Source organism: Lathyrus oleraceus, chromosome 7 (assembly GCF_024323335.1).
Source record: "Lathyrus oleraceus cultivar Zhongwan6 chromosome 7, CAAS_Psat_ZW6_1.0, whole genome shotgun sequence".
Taxonomy (NCBI): domain Eukaryota; kingdom Viridiplantae; phylum Streptophyta; class Magnoliopsida; order Fabales; family Fabaceae; genus Lathyrus; species Lathyrus oleraceus.
Genome location: NC_066585.1, coordinates 132,594,212 through 132,611,545, shown reverse-complemented (window position 1 = coordinate 132,611,545; position 17,334 = coordinate 132,594,212). Strand labels below are relative to the sequence as shown.

Below are 17,334 nucleotides of genomic sequence, written 5' to 3'. Positions count from 1 at the left end.
AAATATATTTCACATATGCCAACACAACTCATCATAATCATCATACTCATGAACATCAACAAAACAACATATCAAATGCAATGCACACACCCATGCATGACTCAACACGACTCGGTATACCCATTTTGTGACCAACTACAGGATCACCACTCCCAGATTCATCACCATAGAATCCGAGTTCCCCGCAAGGAACCAAGCCTCTCAATAAGCCCGGAGTCAACAACATCATTGGAACTCAGTCCGTTCATCACTAGGCATCGGCCTTTCATGAATGCATGCACATCAAACATGCATCATAATCAACATAGCAACAACAGCATCATATAGTCATGTTATCATCATCATTAATAACACGACACACAACTCAACAAAACAACAACAATATTACAACGATATCGCATCGTTACATAACACATTTATAACTAAACACGTAAATTCAACATCTCATCATCATAAACACCTCATACACAATCATATAATCACTATTAATTGTTTATAATACAAATACAGCGACTTACTAAGAGTCTCGCAACTCAACGTACCCAAAACTCGCCAACATCAACTTCTGCACAGCACAGTTCGCGCCGCGCAGCAGGGTTCGCGCCGCGAACGGTGCGTTCCAGAACTCCTCTGGATTCTGCCCAGTTCGCGCCGCGAACTGGGCTTCGCGCCGCGAATCGCGCGCGAACAGAAGCCCTCTGCTACAGAACCTAGCGCAGCTTCGCCTCTCTACTTGCCATAACTCATACTCCACAGCTAACAACCCAATATCCACATTTAACAGTCATACATACACAACATACTTCGATTACAGTGCATATAACGCAACAAAACTCACAGATCGGAGAATTTTCCATCAAAACCCCAACTTTCCCAATCTCCCTAAATTCCCCAAAATTCATTAACAATCCAACCGATATCATGAAATTGCTCGCATATTATCGTTTAATAAGGTTCAGACCCCTTACCTCTTTGGATTGAAGGAAGCTCTGAGCAATCTTTGGCCTTTTCCTCTTCCTTCTCTTTCTCTTCAGCGGTTCTCCCTTTTTCTGACTCTGAGGCAACAATACGTGAAAACACCCTAAGTTCTCACTTTGGCCTCTTTTTATCCAATTCCCCTTTTACCCTTCCACTCTTCATATTCCATTTATTCTATTTAATTATTATTAAAATAAATAACATCTATAATAATAATAATAATTCCCAATATTATTTAATAATTCATTTTATCTTCAATTAAATTAATTTAAGTAATATCAATATTCAGGGTGTTACACGGTGCACTTAAGTGGAAACGAAACATGGTAAGGTACCAAATACTTAAGTGATTTTGGCATATTATGAGATATGGGCAAAATACACTTAAGTGGGCTTTTTAGCTTGAAGCCCACACAAGTGGTTCTATAAATAGAACCCCTTGGGTAGAAGCATAATCACTCCACTCAGACAGAAATTCAAGTAGAGACTTGGAATTTTGTTTCCCTCTTTCTCTCACTAAAAGCCTTCATTCATAACAGCTAGCACTGCGATTGAAGGAATCCGTTCGTGTGGACTGAGTAGAGACGTTGTCATCGTTCAACGTTCGTGATCGCCCCGTGGATTTGTATCCAAGGTTTTGGTCGTGTCAAGAGATCTGCACCAAAGGTTTGAATCGCCACAAGAGGTAACGATTCTATCACTGATCATGCCCATTCGTAAGGATCACTAAATGGAGAAAATTTTAAATTCCGCTGCGCCTTGGATGGCAATTCTCCTTCAGATTTCATCTCATCATCCATGAATTTAAGCCATTCAGTCTTATTTCGACTCCTTACAGCTTCGTTGTAATCTCAAGGTTCTTCATCAAGGACCTCACTTACAGAAATTAAGGAAAAAGCTATGAGATTTGCATAACCAAGTCTCTGAAATGGCTTGTTAACTCTTCTCGACCTGTCTCTTTCCAGTAGATAGTCATTTTCAATCTCCTCATTTTCCTCAACAGCTTGTGCATCTTCCTCGACTTCATTTAAGTTATACAATTCATCATCACTATGACCCACCTTAACAGGAATCTCTTCTTGTTCTAGCTCTTATTTAGAGATATATGTATTTTGACCAGCATCATCAATTTTCTTGAAATCCATCTCGGCTTCATTGAAAACTACATCTCTATTCGTGATATACCTCCTATGACCTGGCTCCAGGCACCATAGTCTATAAGCTTTGACTCATTCAGGGTATCCAAGAAACATACATCTTAGAGCTCTCAGTTCGACCTTGTTTTTCCTAATGTGAACATAGACTAAGCATCTAAATACTCTAAGTTTGTTTAGATTAGGTGGATGATTCGACCAGACTTCTTCAGGTGTTTTTATCCTCACGGAAGTTGAGGGGCGTCTATTTATCGGGTAAGTTGTAGTCATGACTGCCTCTGCCCCAAAAACCTTATTTAATCTCGCACTAACCAACATGTACATCACCCTTTCCAGAATGGTTCCATTAAACCTTTCAGCCAAACCATTTTGTTGGGGAGTGCCTACAGTAGTTATGTGTCGTGCAATATCAGACGCAATATAATAGATGTCGAGAGCCTCATTGAAAAATTCGAGACTATTGTCCGTCCTCAACCTCTTGACCTTCCTGCTAGTTTGGTTTTCGGCCAGGGTCTTCCAATTTTGGAATTTTCAAAAATCTCATCCTTAACTTTTTGAATGAATACCTATAACTTTCGTGAGTAATCATCTACTATAAATAGAAAATATATTGCACCTAAGTGTGAGGGATTCCTTACAGGCCCCCAAAGATCAACATGGATATAATCAAGGGATCCATGTATTCTTTGTTTACCTTTGTTAAACTTCACCCTACAGGATTTACCAAATACACAAGGTTCACAAAAATCCAGTTTTTCGACCTTGTCACCACATAGCAGATTTTGTTTCGAAAACTCGACCAGACCTCTTTCACCGACATGGCCAAGTCTCTTATGCCATAGCTCAGTTTTTTACACAGGTTTTCTGGATGCCACATCTGCTTAAACACTTACAACATCAGACTGAAGGGTATACAAGCATTGCCTTTTGATGCCTCTCAAGACTTCGTTCGACCCATTCATTACTCTTAGGATACCTTGATTTCCTTTGAAAACATACCCTTTCTTGTCGAATTCACCAAGAGAAATCAAATTCTCTTAAGATTAGGTACATACCTGACATCAGTCAATAGCCTTGTTGACTCATCATGGAGCTTGAATCTCACATATCCAATTTATGTAATCTTGAAAGCTCTATTATTTCCCAGCAACATTGATCCATCATTTCGATCACATAATTCCTCAAACACGTCTTTATTTGGACTCATGTGCCAAGTACAACATGAATCCATAATCCATTCCCGGCTAGAGTCGTTGCTTAAAACCACCAGGACATCAAATGATTCATAACCATCTTTCACAATTGTCGCATTATCATTATCCTTTCCACCATAATTATTCAAACATTTAGGGAACATCTTTCTTATATGATCCTCCTTCATACAATGATAACACCTAATAGCAGATGCATTTCTACCATAAGAATTTTGTAGAACTTTACTCTTCTTTTTCTCAAACCTACCATCTTTCTTCAAGAATTTCTCATTAACGGACAAACCTTCACCAGCGGAAAATGGCTTGTGCTCCTTTTGTTTGTTCAAATCCTTAGAGTACAAGGTTGATTGAACTTATTCAAAAGTCAACGTATCTCTTCCATACAAGAGAATTTCTTTGAAATGAGCATGAGACTTAGGTAAAGCACACAACAACAACAACAACAATGTTTGATCTTCATCATCAATCTTGACCTCGATATTCTCAAGATCAAGAATCAACTTCTTGAATATATCCAGCTGCTCAGCCAAGACTTTGTCTTCACCCATCTTGAGTGAATACAAAGCTTGCTTCAGGTAGAGGTGATTGACCAAAGATTTGGTCATATATAATCCCTTGAGTTTGCTCCGCATACGCGTTGTTGTTTTCTCCTTCGAGACTTGCTGGAGAACCTTATCACCAAGGCTCAATATGATGACACTGTGAGTTTTCTCGATCATCGTCTAATTCTCCTTCTCCATTAGGGAAACATCCATCTTCTCTTATCCCTTCAACGCTTCTAACAAACTCTGTTGAACCAATAGGGCTTGCATCTTCAAGACCCACAAACCGAAATCATTCACATCGGTGAATTTCTCAATCTCATACTTTGTTGATGGCATCTTCTCCTCCATGCTCACCACACCAACTTGTTATGAAAGTGATGCTCAGAAAATAGAGTATGATCAGTTCATGATTAACAAGAAAAACCACAAAGTAAACGAAAAGAGAGAAGAGAATAGAAAGAACAATCAAAGTGGTTTAAAACTGGATTCTTGATTCAATTATACATTAGGGAACAATGTTTACAATTGAATCTCAATCACACCATTATCTCCCTCTGATTAGGATTATCAGGGATGGATGGAAAAGTGGTGATTAGTATATTATTTATAAGAAAACTAAACCCTAACTTTCAACTAACAGACTAAACAATTGACTTAATTAGACATGTTAACTTAAACAACAAGTTAACAAATATAACTGCATGCAAAAATAGACTTCGACTACAACATGTACATCTTCGACTACTATCGAATTATTAAATTAACTTTCGCGAAACTAGAATTCGATCCCGATACCACAAAATATTTACCAAAAATTATAAAAAGTGTAAACTAAATAAGCATAAAGACAATATGACAAAATGATAAACAAATAGATGTAACTAATGAGTTTACTTAATATATGAAAAGTATCATTCAAACATATATATTTCATATTATCTATAAACCTCTAATAAGACAACAAGAAATCTAAAATAAAAAGTCACGAGTGCACCAATTGACAGATTATTAAACACGTAAGGCTAAAATCATAAAATTAAATGATTTTTTTCTTTAATCTGTTTAAGATAAAATTAGAAAATGTATTGTAACTTATAACTAAAAATGAAATGTAAAAGAAATATTTTTTTGTTTAGACGGACGAACCATCTAATAGTGATAGGTTTAAAACCTCAACTCACTCTATCAAAAAGGTTAGGCTATACACACCATTCGTTTTGATTTCTCTAATTATTTCAGTACGTTTTCTTTTAGCAATTGACCTAGAGTCAACATATACTAAAATAAATTAAATCCTAATTGATATTTGGCCCGTTTTTTAACTTAATTTTTTTTTAATTTGAAAATTGTTTTTTATGAAATTAAAAAAAAAATACTAATTTTTTATTTATTTATTTTTAACAAGGGGCTAGAATTGCCATTAGAACATAACGAACGAATATTAAGATTAAATAAATAACAGATCAGAAAACATATTTTCAGATGGAATTATAAAAATATCATCCCATTTTCATCTTATTTCCTGTTTTCAAAACTGTATGGAAACGGACAGAAAAACTACGGTTGATCATACAAAAATTCTTCTATTGATCATACAAAAGTTTTAATACAGAAATATGATATTTTTGTCATTAAGATTTAAATCATAATAATGAAAATAAAATCCAAATGAGCTCTAAAATGACAGAAAATGACTTTTGATGTGATCATATTAAGCTCCGGCAATCTGAAAATGCAGTTAACCAGGCAAAAATATTTCCAGAACGGCTTCCCATTTTGTTATTAGTCCAACATATCAGAAATCATGAGATGAAATCTACCTTGTCTGTAACGTTGTTAGATTGAAACTATTTGGGGTAAGAACATTCGTTTTAGTCCAACGGGTGAAAACCAGATTCATAAGGTTCTCTCGACAGTTGAAATTCTTGAAAGTGAATACTTTCTTCACAGTTTGAGTTTGAGATCCACACGCTGGAATTGACATGTTGATCATGTTCACTAATATATTCTGATGAAGCAAGCGGCGTGCCCTGACTCATTGCATGTGTTATGGCTTGAAAACAAGTGCTTGTGCGATTAGAATGTTCTAGAGAAATAGATTGAGTCGCATATGAATCCCACGGATTGGTTGACAGAAGAGAGAGAGCACAAGTAAAGTCTTGTGTTGCATTTGTATCAGAAAAGGTAATGAAATCTTCTACACCTGCAAGCGGTATTCCACCAAATGAATAGAGTATGTTAGCAACCAATATGGCTAAAATAAATAGATTATGTTAACATGATAAACGTAACAATCTAAACTTATTACAAAATCACAAGGCTCAATTATTAAGATATGAAACTACCTGGATTGATACTCTTGGTTGCAATGACTTTGGATGTAAAATTGACATTAGAATCGTCAGAAAGCATGGTGACAGAACTCGGTGCATCAACGTTATCGTTTGCAGGCTTCAAGAGAAAATCTTTTGTTTGGAGGAGCATGTTGTTGTCTATGTTTTGCAAGGCCAAGTTTGTAGCAGTCTTTGAATACGAAAATGGACTTATCTGTTGCTCTCCATCTGCGGAACCAAAATATGTTAAAAGATAAAAGACAACAGTGAAATATGCATCATCCTGAAATGAATACCTCGCGGTTATAACTATAATTAACCTAGAAAACAATTAGAATTGGTTGTTCTTTGATCTATGTTTTGACCAACAGCAAAAGTTGAAGTTGTATTATGACTATGTCGGAATTTTAAGAATGTCATACTCATACAAATCTAGTTAGTAAAGACTAAGGCTTAGAAACATCATGCTCACGCACGCTCAAGTCTAAATGCAAACAATCACGATAATGATTTGTATTGTTCTGTAACTAAGCAGGACAACAAACAAAATCATGTTAAAGAATTTCAATTTTTCAAACACTTTTCACTCACCAAAGTTTATAGTCAACTTAAGCTTGCATAGCTTGGTCTTAAATTTCTAGATTTCTTTTTTTTTTCAGCTTTAACAACCAAAAACAAATAACAAACAAAAATTGAGATAAACTGCAAAACTAAAGAAAAATTAGTATTACCACATCGTGAAGAAGACAGAGCCGATTGACTTGATTGGACAATATCAAGCGGACGAGGTTTGCGGCGCTTTGCATTGTGATGCGAAAGACGTCGTCTACAGCTTCTCTTTTTTTCATCGAACTCAAAAAGAGCATGGAACCTTCAACATTACAAGCAAAGATAAATTTTGAAGCAAAGTATTCAATTCAAACATCAGCCATAAAAAACAAGAAGCTAAATCAGATTGAGTAATGCTCAGCTTTTAATCAAGTGCTAATGAGAATTCATCATTACAACAAAAACAAACTATTATTTCCTATGTCAATTATATCCAAACAATCATACATTTGTTTAAGGAGCTTTTACCTGCTACATTGCTGGCAAAATCGACGTTCCAAACCAGCTATCACCACTTTAGGAGATTTTGAATGACTTTCACAAACTCTATGTTTGCGATAATAATCTTTCTCCGATGAAAGGTCAAGGCCACAACCTTCAACTTGACAATGCGAACATTGTAAGTTCCGACCAATTGACTTACATTTCTTTCCAATACTTAAATTTGACATGGAATCCCCAAAAAAAGATAAGTTTTTGGGATCACTTTCTGGGCATAAATCCTCAAAGTACATCCGTTTACCGAGTTTTAGAGTGAGCAATGGTTCACCAGATACAGAAGAAAGCTCCGGTGCATTAGAACTTTCCATTGGATCTTCTCTAGATAATTCTATTTTATCATTGAAATCATGGGAATTTTCAAAAGCAAATATACATGTTTTGCTATTATCCTTATCCCTATTTGATGATGAACCAATTGAACATGAATTATGAATTAACTCAGACCCAGAGCAACCACTTCCATTGGGCGTATCGAACAACTCGACATTGTTTTCTCGATCTAATTCGATACTCCGATTCGGTGGTTGTGATTTTGAATTTTGAATTTCTTTTGTATTGAAAAAGGATAGGTTATCCCATTCCCACCGTGAAGAAAGAGATTTTGCATTCAACTTCATCAGAAAAGCTTAGATAATAGTTAGGGAAAGTAATCTGCAAAGTAAAAATCAAAATGAGAATGTTATTGTTAGTAGCTTTTCTATAAACAATAAAAAGTATACTAAGCTTTTATAGACATTTTAACAAGTAAGAAATGAAACCACTTATAAACTGCATCAATTATTAGAAAAATGCAAAAGGCTTTAAGAATATACCTAAAAAAGTGAACCTAGTAATTTAAGAAAAAAATCAACAATATTAGTAATTTGAAAGGAGAAAAATGGTATGGAATGAAATGCAAGAGTTGCAAGATAAAGCTAGGTATGAAATTGAAAAAGAAAGAGAGAAAGAGAAACGTACTAGAGAGTGTTTGTTATAATGATGATAATTGAACGGAAAAGAGGCGTTCCATTTGGAATGAGCAGAGAAGCAGAGAGACAGGAACAGTGACAGTGGACAGGTGGACGCAGAAACGACAAAGCTTCTTATCTCTCTCCACCATAGCCCACACACCGCATTATTTGCATTTCATTCCATTTTAGCTTTATTCTTATGTTTCTTTCTAACTCGTTCTTAATAACAATTTTATTTTCTTCTTAAATTAAAACTGAGCTATTATTATTATTATTATTATTATTATTATTATTATTATTATTAAAGGTATATTATTGAATAAATAAATAAAAGACGGGATCTAAAATCTAGGGTTAATACTCATTTTCTTTTGTCATATAGGTTAATTTGAAAAAAATTATGATAAAAAAATACATTTTCTCCTTAGTCTTTCTAGAGTGTTTTTTATCCTTTCGTGAATTTCGTCAACTGAATATGTGAAATCACAAGGATACATTGACTATTATTTTTATTTTTATTTAAATTTTTATTAATTTGAGATTTTTTTTTCATTTTTTTTTATTTTCAAATAAATAATATATGAAATTAAATCAGAATAAAAAATTAAATAAAATTAGGTAATCAAAAGATAAACCTTTGACTGTTCCACTCCCCCACTCCTGCAAACCTAAAAAAGAATTATGAGTGTTAGTCATTGTCTTCTCACCTAAGTTATTGTGTTTCCATCAATACACAGTGAAGTTTCTGCATCGTTTTAAGGTACTTTGCATTTTTTCTGGCATTTCTTATACATTTGCATTACTAATCATTTATTGTACATTTCCATTTTACGTTTCTCAGAAAAATAAGTGTTTTTGATTGATCCACTTATGTTATGTTTTAGGTCAGAGTTTGTTCTACATTATCTTTCACCATGGTGGAGAGTTTTCCTGTGATAACTTCATTTTCTACTGAGGAGGTGCTGAAACAATCGTTAGCGGGTAAGATTCAGATAAATGGTTGTATTTTGAAGCTCTAAACTTAGTAAAAGAATGTTGTTGTGATGGTAGTGGTGTTAGATTGTGGAGAAAGATTGAAGGGATTGATAAAGTTTTCTTCCATATGAATGATGATTATGATGTTGTCGAAGTTGCAAATAATTCGATTTCTCACAATATTGATGGATATATATGGGTGGATCATAATGTTGAAAACAACTCGAATAGGATGCTCAATCCATAATACGCAGATGCTGGTGAAGAAAGATGAAAGCAGTGATGATGATGATAGAGGCATAAGATTTGATGATAATGAGGAAGAAAAAGCTAATGAAAATAATCAAGACTTTGTGGTTATTGAGGTTGATCAACCAACATGAGGTAATAGGGTTGAAATCAATGGTGAGAAATTTAGATACAAGTTAAAAGGCAACAAAAGTGGATCTAATGTAAGATCTCCTTCAAAGATCATGTTGGTTACTCCTCCATGTATCATTGTTGGAAGTTCAAGAATGGGTGAGAAATCAAATAATTCAAGGTGTGTGGAAGATGATAGTGACTATGAAAGTGAATAGTTAGGTAACTCATACCCAAAGGATAATGATAATGAAAGGATGTCCAAATTTAGAAGTTTAGAGGAGATTTGATGAACAGGGACTATGACTTTAAACTATGTATGGAGTTTAGCTCACTAGTTGAATTTAAAGATGTTATTAGAGATCGGTAAGTTTTAAATGGTAGAGAGAATAAGTTTGTGAAAAATGAAAGTTATAGGGTTAGGATGGAATGTAGAGGTAAATGTGGGTTTTTAACACTTTGATATTTAGTTATTCTATTACATTTCTTTTGATTAAGTTATAGGGTTAGCTCTCTTGTGTTTTATGTTTATATCTTAATTTTACTTTATTATTTAGTTATTCTATTACATTTATTTTGATTAAGTTATAGTTAATTAATTGATTTTTTATTGATTAGTTGATTATCATTTAATGAATTGATGTTTGTTGCTAAATGGACTCATTCGATTGATTGTTTATTTGATCTCAATGTGTGAAGACGATCAATTAGATAGCTCATATCCATATCCCTCATTCATGTAAATAATCATAAAATATTTTATTCGATTTCAATAACATTTAAAAATAATTGAGATCAATTTCAAAACCAAATGCTTTCATAATAATTTTAAACGCTTGAACCAACGTCAAGACGTTTCTATGGGCAAACTTCTTTTTCTTAATAAAATTGAAAGACAAAGTGACAATCGGTGCACACCATTTGAATACCTTGGTCTTTTGCCTTAAGATACCTTAATCAAATTAGGACAACAAATGACAATTGATGCACACCTTTTAAACATCTTGGATAAACAAGCACTTGGTGTACACCTATGCTCAAACGTTTACTAAAATTCTGAAAAGACTATATTTTCATAAGAGTGGATGACCAAGGACCGAGAGATGCACATCTATCTACAAGCCCTGGGTAAACGAACGCTCGGTGCACACCTTGTTCCAATGGTTACACCCCCGCCACATCCAAACTCTTTTCATAATAAACTTGCAACACTTTATCTAACGTCAAGTTGTTGATGCAAAACCTTTTTCGTAATAAATTTGAAAGACAAAGGACTAAGAGATGCATATCTCTTCAGAACCCTTAATGGTCGAGCATTCGGAGCTCACCAAATTCAAAATTATTATTAGTCTTTCAAATCAAAAACACTTTAACCAAACTTGGAATAAGGGGACAATGAGACCACATCCATGTGTACTCCGAGTAAACGCGCGTTTGGTGCACACCTATGCTCAAATGTTTACTCACCTTCTGCAAAGATCAAATCTTTATTATAGAAGCAACTTAACCAATCAAACTTGTTTGCCGTCCTTGTGTGACCTTGAAAACATTTTCAGAAACGAGTATGTTTTATCCATATCCAACGTAAAACAAACAAAGACTTTAGCCTCCAAGAGCGAGCAACAAGTAAAGGTTTAATCACTCGATATGTTTAAAGGATCACTCCTTAAAAGCGATCAATCCAGTAGTTCTCTTTTAGTAGAACTATGTAACATCGAATTCTCTATAGCACCTGGAAATATGTAAGAGCAAGATTGAGAAATCTTGTCAGGCACATTAATGTTAAAAAACATTCCTCTAGTAAAAAATGTTTTTTTCTTTTCTCTTTCCTCACTTGAAAGGTAGAAGATTGAAAACAATATCACGCTAACACTCTTACATAAAACTAACTAAATGAGTCTCATCGAGTACGATGGATGTGAGGGGCATTAATACCTTCCTCTTGCATAAACGACTTCCAAACCCGATTTGGTTGTGACAACCATTTCTTTTTTTTTCGTGGATTTTATCGATATTTTCCCTTTCCCTTTTTGGGAATAAATAAAGTTCGATGGAGAGTCTGTTTTGTTTATATTTAAAGCATTCTTTATGCTTGGGTATTTTTTGCGTCGCAACACTTATCACATGAATGTGATTTGATTCAGTGCCCCCACTATTTCTCAATTTGAAAGGAAATTTGTCTTCATAGAATTCAACATCATTCGATTCTATGATCACTTTTTAGAATTTAGGTCTTAACACCTATATGCTTCATTGTTTGCTGCATACCCAATGAATAAACATTCATAGGCTCTATTAACGAGTTTGACTCGCTTCAGATCCAGAATTCTGACATAAGCAAGGCAATCCCAAGTTCGTCAATAAGACAATGTTGATTATTTTTTCTTTAATATCTCATAAGGAAAGGTCTTACTTTTTGACTTGGGAACTTTATTCAGGACATAGAAAATAGTCACCAAAATTTCCCCCCACCAGTGAGATATAACACCAGAATTCAACGTAATAGCAACAACTAGTTTGATACGTCTCGTGACTGTATATAGAATATAATTTATCGGGTACTTGACTGCAAGTGCACAATCTAGTCGTTTTAGTTTTAAAAGATATCGAACCCACAAGGACCTATGATCAAACTAATGCTACCGATGTTACTATGTTTAGCTAAGGGAATGACTTTTTTAGAAGTTTGGTTGAAGAAAATTAAATCTAAGGGAAGTTAATTCTTAAGAAAATATTAATAGAAGGATATCAGTATGCAACGCATTAATCGTCAGGGATTCGATAAGTCACCGGTGAGTACCAAATATCTTTCAGTAGAAAATATTTATTTAAAAGGCTTTATCTCACACTCTCGTGATTGTTGATTTGGACTATACCTTTAAGTCAGAATGTACGCTCTCGCTGTCCCATTTGAAGTTAAAAATACTTTTTGACAATAAATAAGTTCTAATTGCTTTTAAAGTGCTCTCGCTGTTTTTAAAATCAATGCCTAGTTTTTACTATCCAGTTCGACCCTCACGCTCTCTCGATTGTCGGTTCTCACCTTAGTTAATTTCCCACTCTCGTGGCAAAATCGTATGAAATAGCTTCTCACTCTTGTGACAAAGTTAATTAAATTTGAATTAAAAACCACAGCTAAAAAGATTGCTTGAGGAAAGAAGTTTTACACCGATTATTATTAAATCCCGTCTAATTAAATTATTACATACCGATACCGGTGGTTTAGTCGGACATGTTAAACAATACAAACACAGACGAACATAAATAGATCAACAATAAAGCAAACATGATTATAATAATAAAGCAATAACAATTATAATTGAATAAAAATCTGGAAATTGGATTAATAGAATATGTCGAATCTTGAAGTACTTGAGCAGTCCTCCATAGGTCGGTAGGATTCTGCTTCTTCGAAGTAATTGCTTAGACTAAATTAAATAAATTGCAGTAGGTCCCTAGTGTAGGAAACTACTACTTTGGCTAAATGAAAAGCGGAAAGGAAAAAGGGAAAATCAAAGTTATGAACAATAAAAGAAAATAATGTTGCTGAAGAAAAATAAAAGACAAAATAGAACTGTTGTGAAAAAATGCAGAGAGAAAAAAAGGTCTTCAAAGCTGGCTTCTGAGAGAAAAATTAAGCGTCCCCGTAGGTTTCCAACTTCCATCTTTTTATATACCCCATTAGGTCTTGGCAGTTGAGAGAAATAAGGATGACTTGGTTGAGTGAGGAATCCACGGGAAAGTGGTTGAGAAACAAGAATTAAGGGTCTGGTGGATCCCTTCTGTTGACAGTTTCAAAGTGCTGATTTTGGTCGCGTGACGTTCGTGATGAGCATGGGACAGTCGTGACAGGTTGGGCGTGACGGTCGTGACAGGCTTTGTGACGGTCGTCACATGCACAAAACTTGTATTATCTGTTTTTCTGTTGTTTTCTCTTCTGTTTCTTCTTCTTTTCCTTCCTTTTCTATACTTTGCTCATTTAAGTATGGGAATTGAAATACCTGCAAAAATAACTCGAACACTTGCGGAATAATCGGAATATAAATGAAAGTGGTACGATTTTTGAGTGTAAATCAAGGCAAATATATGATGTATTTTCAAGATATCAAACTCCCCTAAACTTGAATCTTCGTTTGTCCTCAAACAAATAAAATTTGAAAACACTAGGTAAACGCGAATACATAACACATTTCTAATTCGTACGTGGTTGTTAGGTGCTTCGTTAAGATGACAGATACTCAAGTAAAACACTAAAGATACAGTGACGACACAAGCAATAAGCATTAACGTAGATCTATCCTTTGTACAAACCAGTTCGAATCATTCTATTATAGCTCAACCCAATGCTTCTCATTCCTATTTCACCCGGTTTTATTCTAGCACAATCACATTAATCCCTTTGCCTTTACACGCACTTAGTGAAGTAGTCGGTTAGTGACTTTGATCCCTTTTTTAGCATGGGGTCTGGTACACTAGTGTGGTAACCCTTTATATATCACATTTGAAGGTTGTGGGGGATCGAACCGTATTTCGCCCTACCGAGTCCAGTACCAGGTACCTCTCAACCAATTAGCCGGGTTTTTCTGTTCCTTCCTTTTGTACATCTTGCAACCGTTTGTATGGTGCATTTTTCAATTTCTCTGGAAAAAGTATGAAGGATCTTCTTAATTCGTAGGCATCAATCACTTATATTCATCGGCCCTTCACATGGTTTGTGTTTAAGACGGTGTTGACTGCTAGTATAAACTACTAGGGTTAATCTAGAATGGAGACTTTAGGTGTTGGTATAATGGGTATTCAAACTAATCTCGTAAAAGTGAGAGATCTAAGGTGCCAGGACGGTATCAATCTTGTTAGACTTTTCTCAGTTTCCTAACAGAGCCTCTGTAATGCAACCTATATACTTGTAGGATATGCATTTAACTTTTTAAAAAAAACAAAAAATTTGTTATGGCAAATTAGATATAAATGAATGAACGATTAGATAAAGACAAAAAAAAATTGTTATGGCTAAAAATAGAAACAAGTAAAAGAAAGACAAGGATTTCCTCCCATGTTTAAACAAAGCATTGTCCTCAATGCGACAATATAAAGAAAAGGGAAGAAACACAAAGATCACTACTCGTCGTCACGATGTTGGGCTTTGCACGCTCTAGCTCTTGCTCGTGCACGCTCACTTCTTCCATGCTAGGTAGGATCTAACCCCACATGCTGAGTGTACTCTTGGATGGCATCAACTCGATGTGTCAGGGCACTCATCTCTTCGGAAAGATCTGTCATCCCCTGGTCGTGCCAGTTCGCATAGTCATGTTGATCCCTCTTTATCTGCTGGATTGTTTGCATCATTTCTGTCTGGTGCTCCTCCATCCTCTGGTTGTATCGCAACATCTCAGCGCAGATGTCTTCCATGGTGGCGGGTCGTCGCTCATTTCTTCGCTGGCCTCGGGAAGATGTCTCTGCAGCATACTCAGGAGGTGGTTGTGGCATTTCTCGATCAAGTTCCTCTTCGACTTCATCTGTTCCATTATTAGGATCTCCTTCATTTGGCTCAGGAGCGTTCATATCAAAAATCCAATTCACCATATTCTGCGGATCTGTACGGTTCCTGTTGGGCATAATGATGCTTCGAACTATCTTGTTTCTAACCACAGGATGGTACTTCCCGTCGTCTCTGGCCTTGATGAGGTGTGACGAATGGCAGTAGTCGATGTTAAGGAACTCGGCTGGCAAGGCAGGTAAGTCGGGGAGCCAATCTCCCAGATTTTGGCCTAATGTTGCGGAGGTGATGATTCCTCCAAAACAGAACGCCTGGCTGCCTCTCATGCATACAGCCTGGATGTTGGCCAACAAGAATGGGGTGGCATTGAACACCACCTGGGTGAACACACAGTGAAGAAAGAAGAGCTCCTTAGAGTTTACCTTGTGATTGTTGACTCTTCCGAAAACCGTGTGCCCTAAGACTCTGTGGAAATATCTTATAGCTGGGTTGTGGATGTAAGTTGCGTTGAGCGCATCCCAACTTGTGACGTTCATGTTGGTAAGGCTATGCCACACTTTAAATTCTATTTCTGACCTTCCGTCAGGGATACAACAGTGAACTCCCTCTCCATGTCGGAAGCCAAGTATTCGCGCTATTTGAGTTTGGTTCAGGGAATACTCGGTATCGAACATTCTAAATATGGCGGCTCCAGTGAGAAATTGAGTTGCACCAGGAGGGGTAATGTAGGAGAATGAACTCGGGAATTCCAAGGTCAGTGCCTCATAAGTTGGTTGCATGTTGGTGCAAAGCTGCATCAAACTAGAGTTGTTCAGCATCCATTCTATGCCATCTGAAAGTCACAGCTCCGTCAGACAGTCATTATCAACATACCTCGTAGCTTGGACTGAACGTTGATAGAACCTGAGGTAGTTATCTCTCTGTCGCTCTCCGGCTTCTCCTTCTCTGAATACGATATTTGAGAGGTCGGGAGCAACTCTCTTTTGACGAGCCATTTAGTGTGCGAATATGAAACTATAGGTTTTGGGGGGAGAGATAGATTTCGTGAGTTATAAGGTACTCACGGTTTCTCGCTTAAAAGGATGTGAAGAAAGGGTTAATGGAGAAAAGTGTGGTGTGAGTGGGATGGTTAAGGAAAGTAGAATGATTAGATGAGGAAGAAGAAAGGAAGTGCGCCTGTTAATCAGTATCCAATGTTTCTAAGTTAGTAATTAGAAGCAACAAGTATATTACTGCATAGAATCAAGGAAAGGGAGAAAAATAAAAGAAATAGTCAAAGAAGGGAAATGCTTAAAAACAAAGATAACAGATTAAAAAAAGGCGGGTTGTCTCCCACTAAGCACTTTGTTTAATGTCGTAAGTTCGACAGTAACGTTGTGATATACTAGTTTCGGGGTTGAGCGGGCAGCTTTATAAGTCTTAGGCTATTTGAATAGCCTTTGTTGTCAATATTATGATAATTTTTTAATCGCTTCCCGTTTACCATAAACGGTTCACTATTTCAACCTTTGATTTCTATCACACCGCTTTTAAAGACTTTTGTGATTTCGAAAGGGCCTGACCACCTAGATTTAAGTTTTCCCGGAAAAAGCTTAAGTCTCGAATTAAATAGTAGCACTATGTCACCGATATTAAACTCTTTCCTAGATATACGTTTATCGTGCCATTTTTTGGTTCGTTCTTTGTATATCTTACCAGTCTCATAGGCATCTAGTCGAAGTTCTTCCAATTCGTGAATGTCCAAAATTCGCTTCTCGCCTGCGGAAGTATAATTTAGATTTAGGGTCTTAATTGCCCAATAAGCTTTATGTTCTAATTCCACAGGGAGATGACATGATTTACCATAGACTAATTTAAAGGGTGTGGTCCCTATCGGGGTCTTGTAGGCTGTCCTATAGGCCCACGGAGCTTCGTTTAGTTTAGATGACCAGTCTTTTCTAGATATTCCAACAGTCTTTTCTAGAATTTGTTTGATTTCTCTATTCGAAACCTCGAATTGCCCACTAGTTTGTGGGTGATAAGGTGTTGCTACACGGTGTCGGACTCCATACATCAGAAGAAGTTTTCCAAAGATATTCGATATGAAATGGGAGCCACCGTCACTAACGACTAGTTTTGGAACACCAAATCTAGGAAAGATTATGTTCTTGAACAACTTAATCACTACTCGTGTGTCATTTGTCGGAGAAGCTACGACCTTGATCCCTTTTGAAACGTA

At 35.9% G+C, this 17,334-nt stretch overlaps 1 protein-coding gene across 3 annotated transcripts; it reads right to left on the bottom strand.

Annotated features, from left to right (window-relative positions):
- Positions 1-5,374: 5,374 nt before the first annotated feature.
- LOC127106570 (squamosa promoter-binding-like protein 2) lies at positions 5,375-8,458 on the bottom strand. Of its 3 annotated transcripts, none has more exons than XM_051043852.1 (5): positions 8,292-8,458; positions 7,302-7,985; positions 6,956-7,095; positions 6,237-6,452; positions 5,375-6,094 (listed from the first exon to the last, which is right to left on the bottom strand). In XM_051043852.1, exons 2-5 carry the CDS (start codon positions 7,949-7,951, stop codon positions 5,763-5,765), a joined length of 1,338 nt encoding a protein of 445 aa, XP_050899809.1. In that variant the 5' UTR covers positions 7,952-7,985; positions 8,292-8,458; the 3' UTR covers positions 5,375-5,762. The 3 variants fall into 3 exon arrangements, with proteins under 3 accessions (XP_050899809.1, XP_050899810.1, XP_050899811.1); XM_051043853.1 differs by lacking the exon at positions 8,292-8,458 and adding an exon at positions 8,147-8,285; XM_051043854.1 differs by lacking the exon at positions 8,292-8,458 and having other exon boundaries at positions 7,302-8,119.
- Between the last annotated feature and the right edge of the window lie 8,876 nt (positions 8,459-17,334).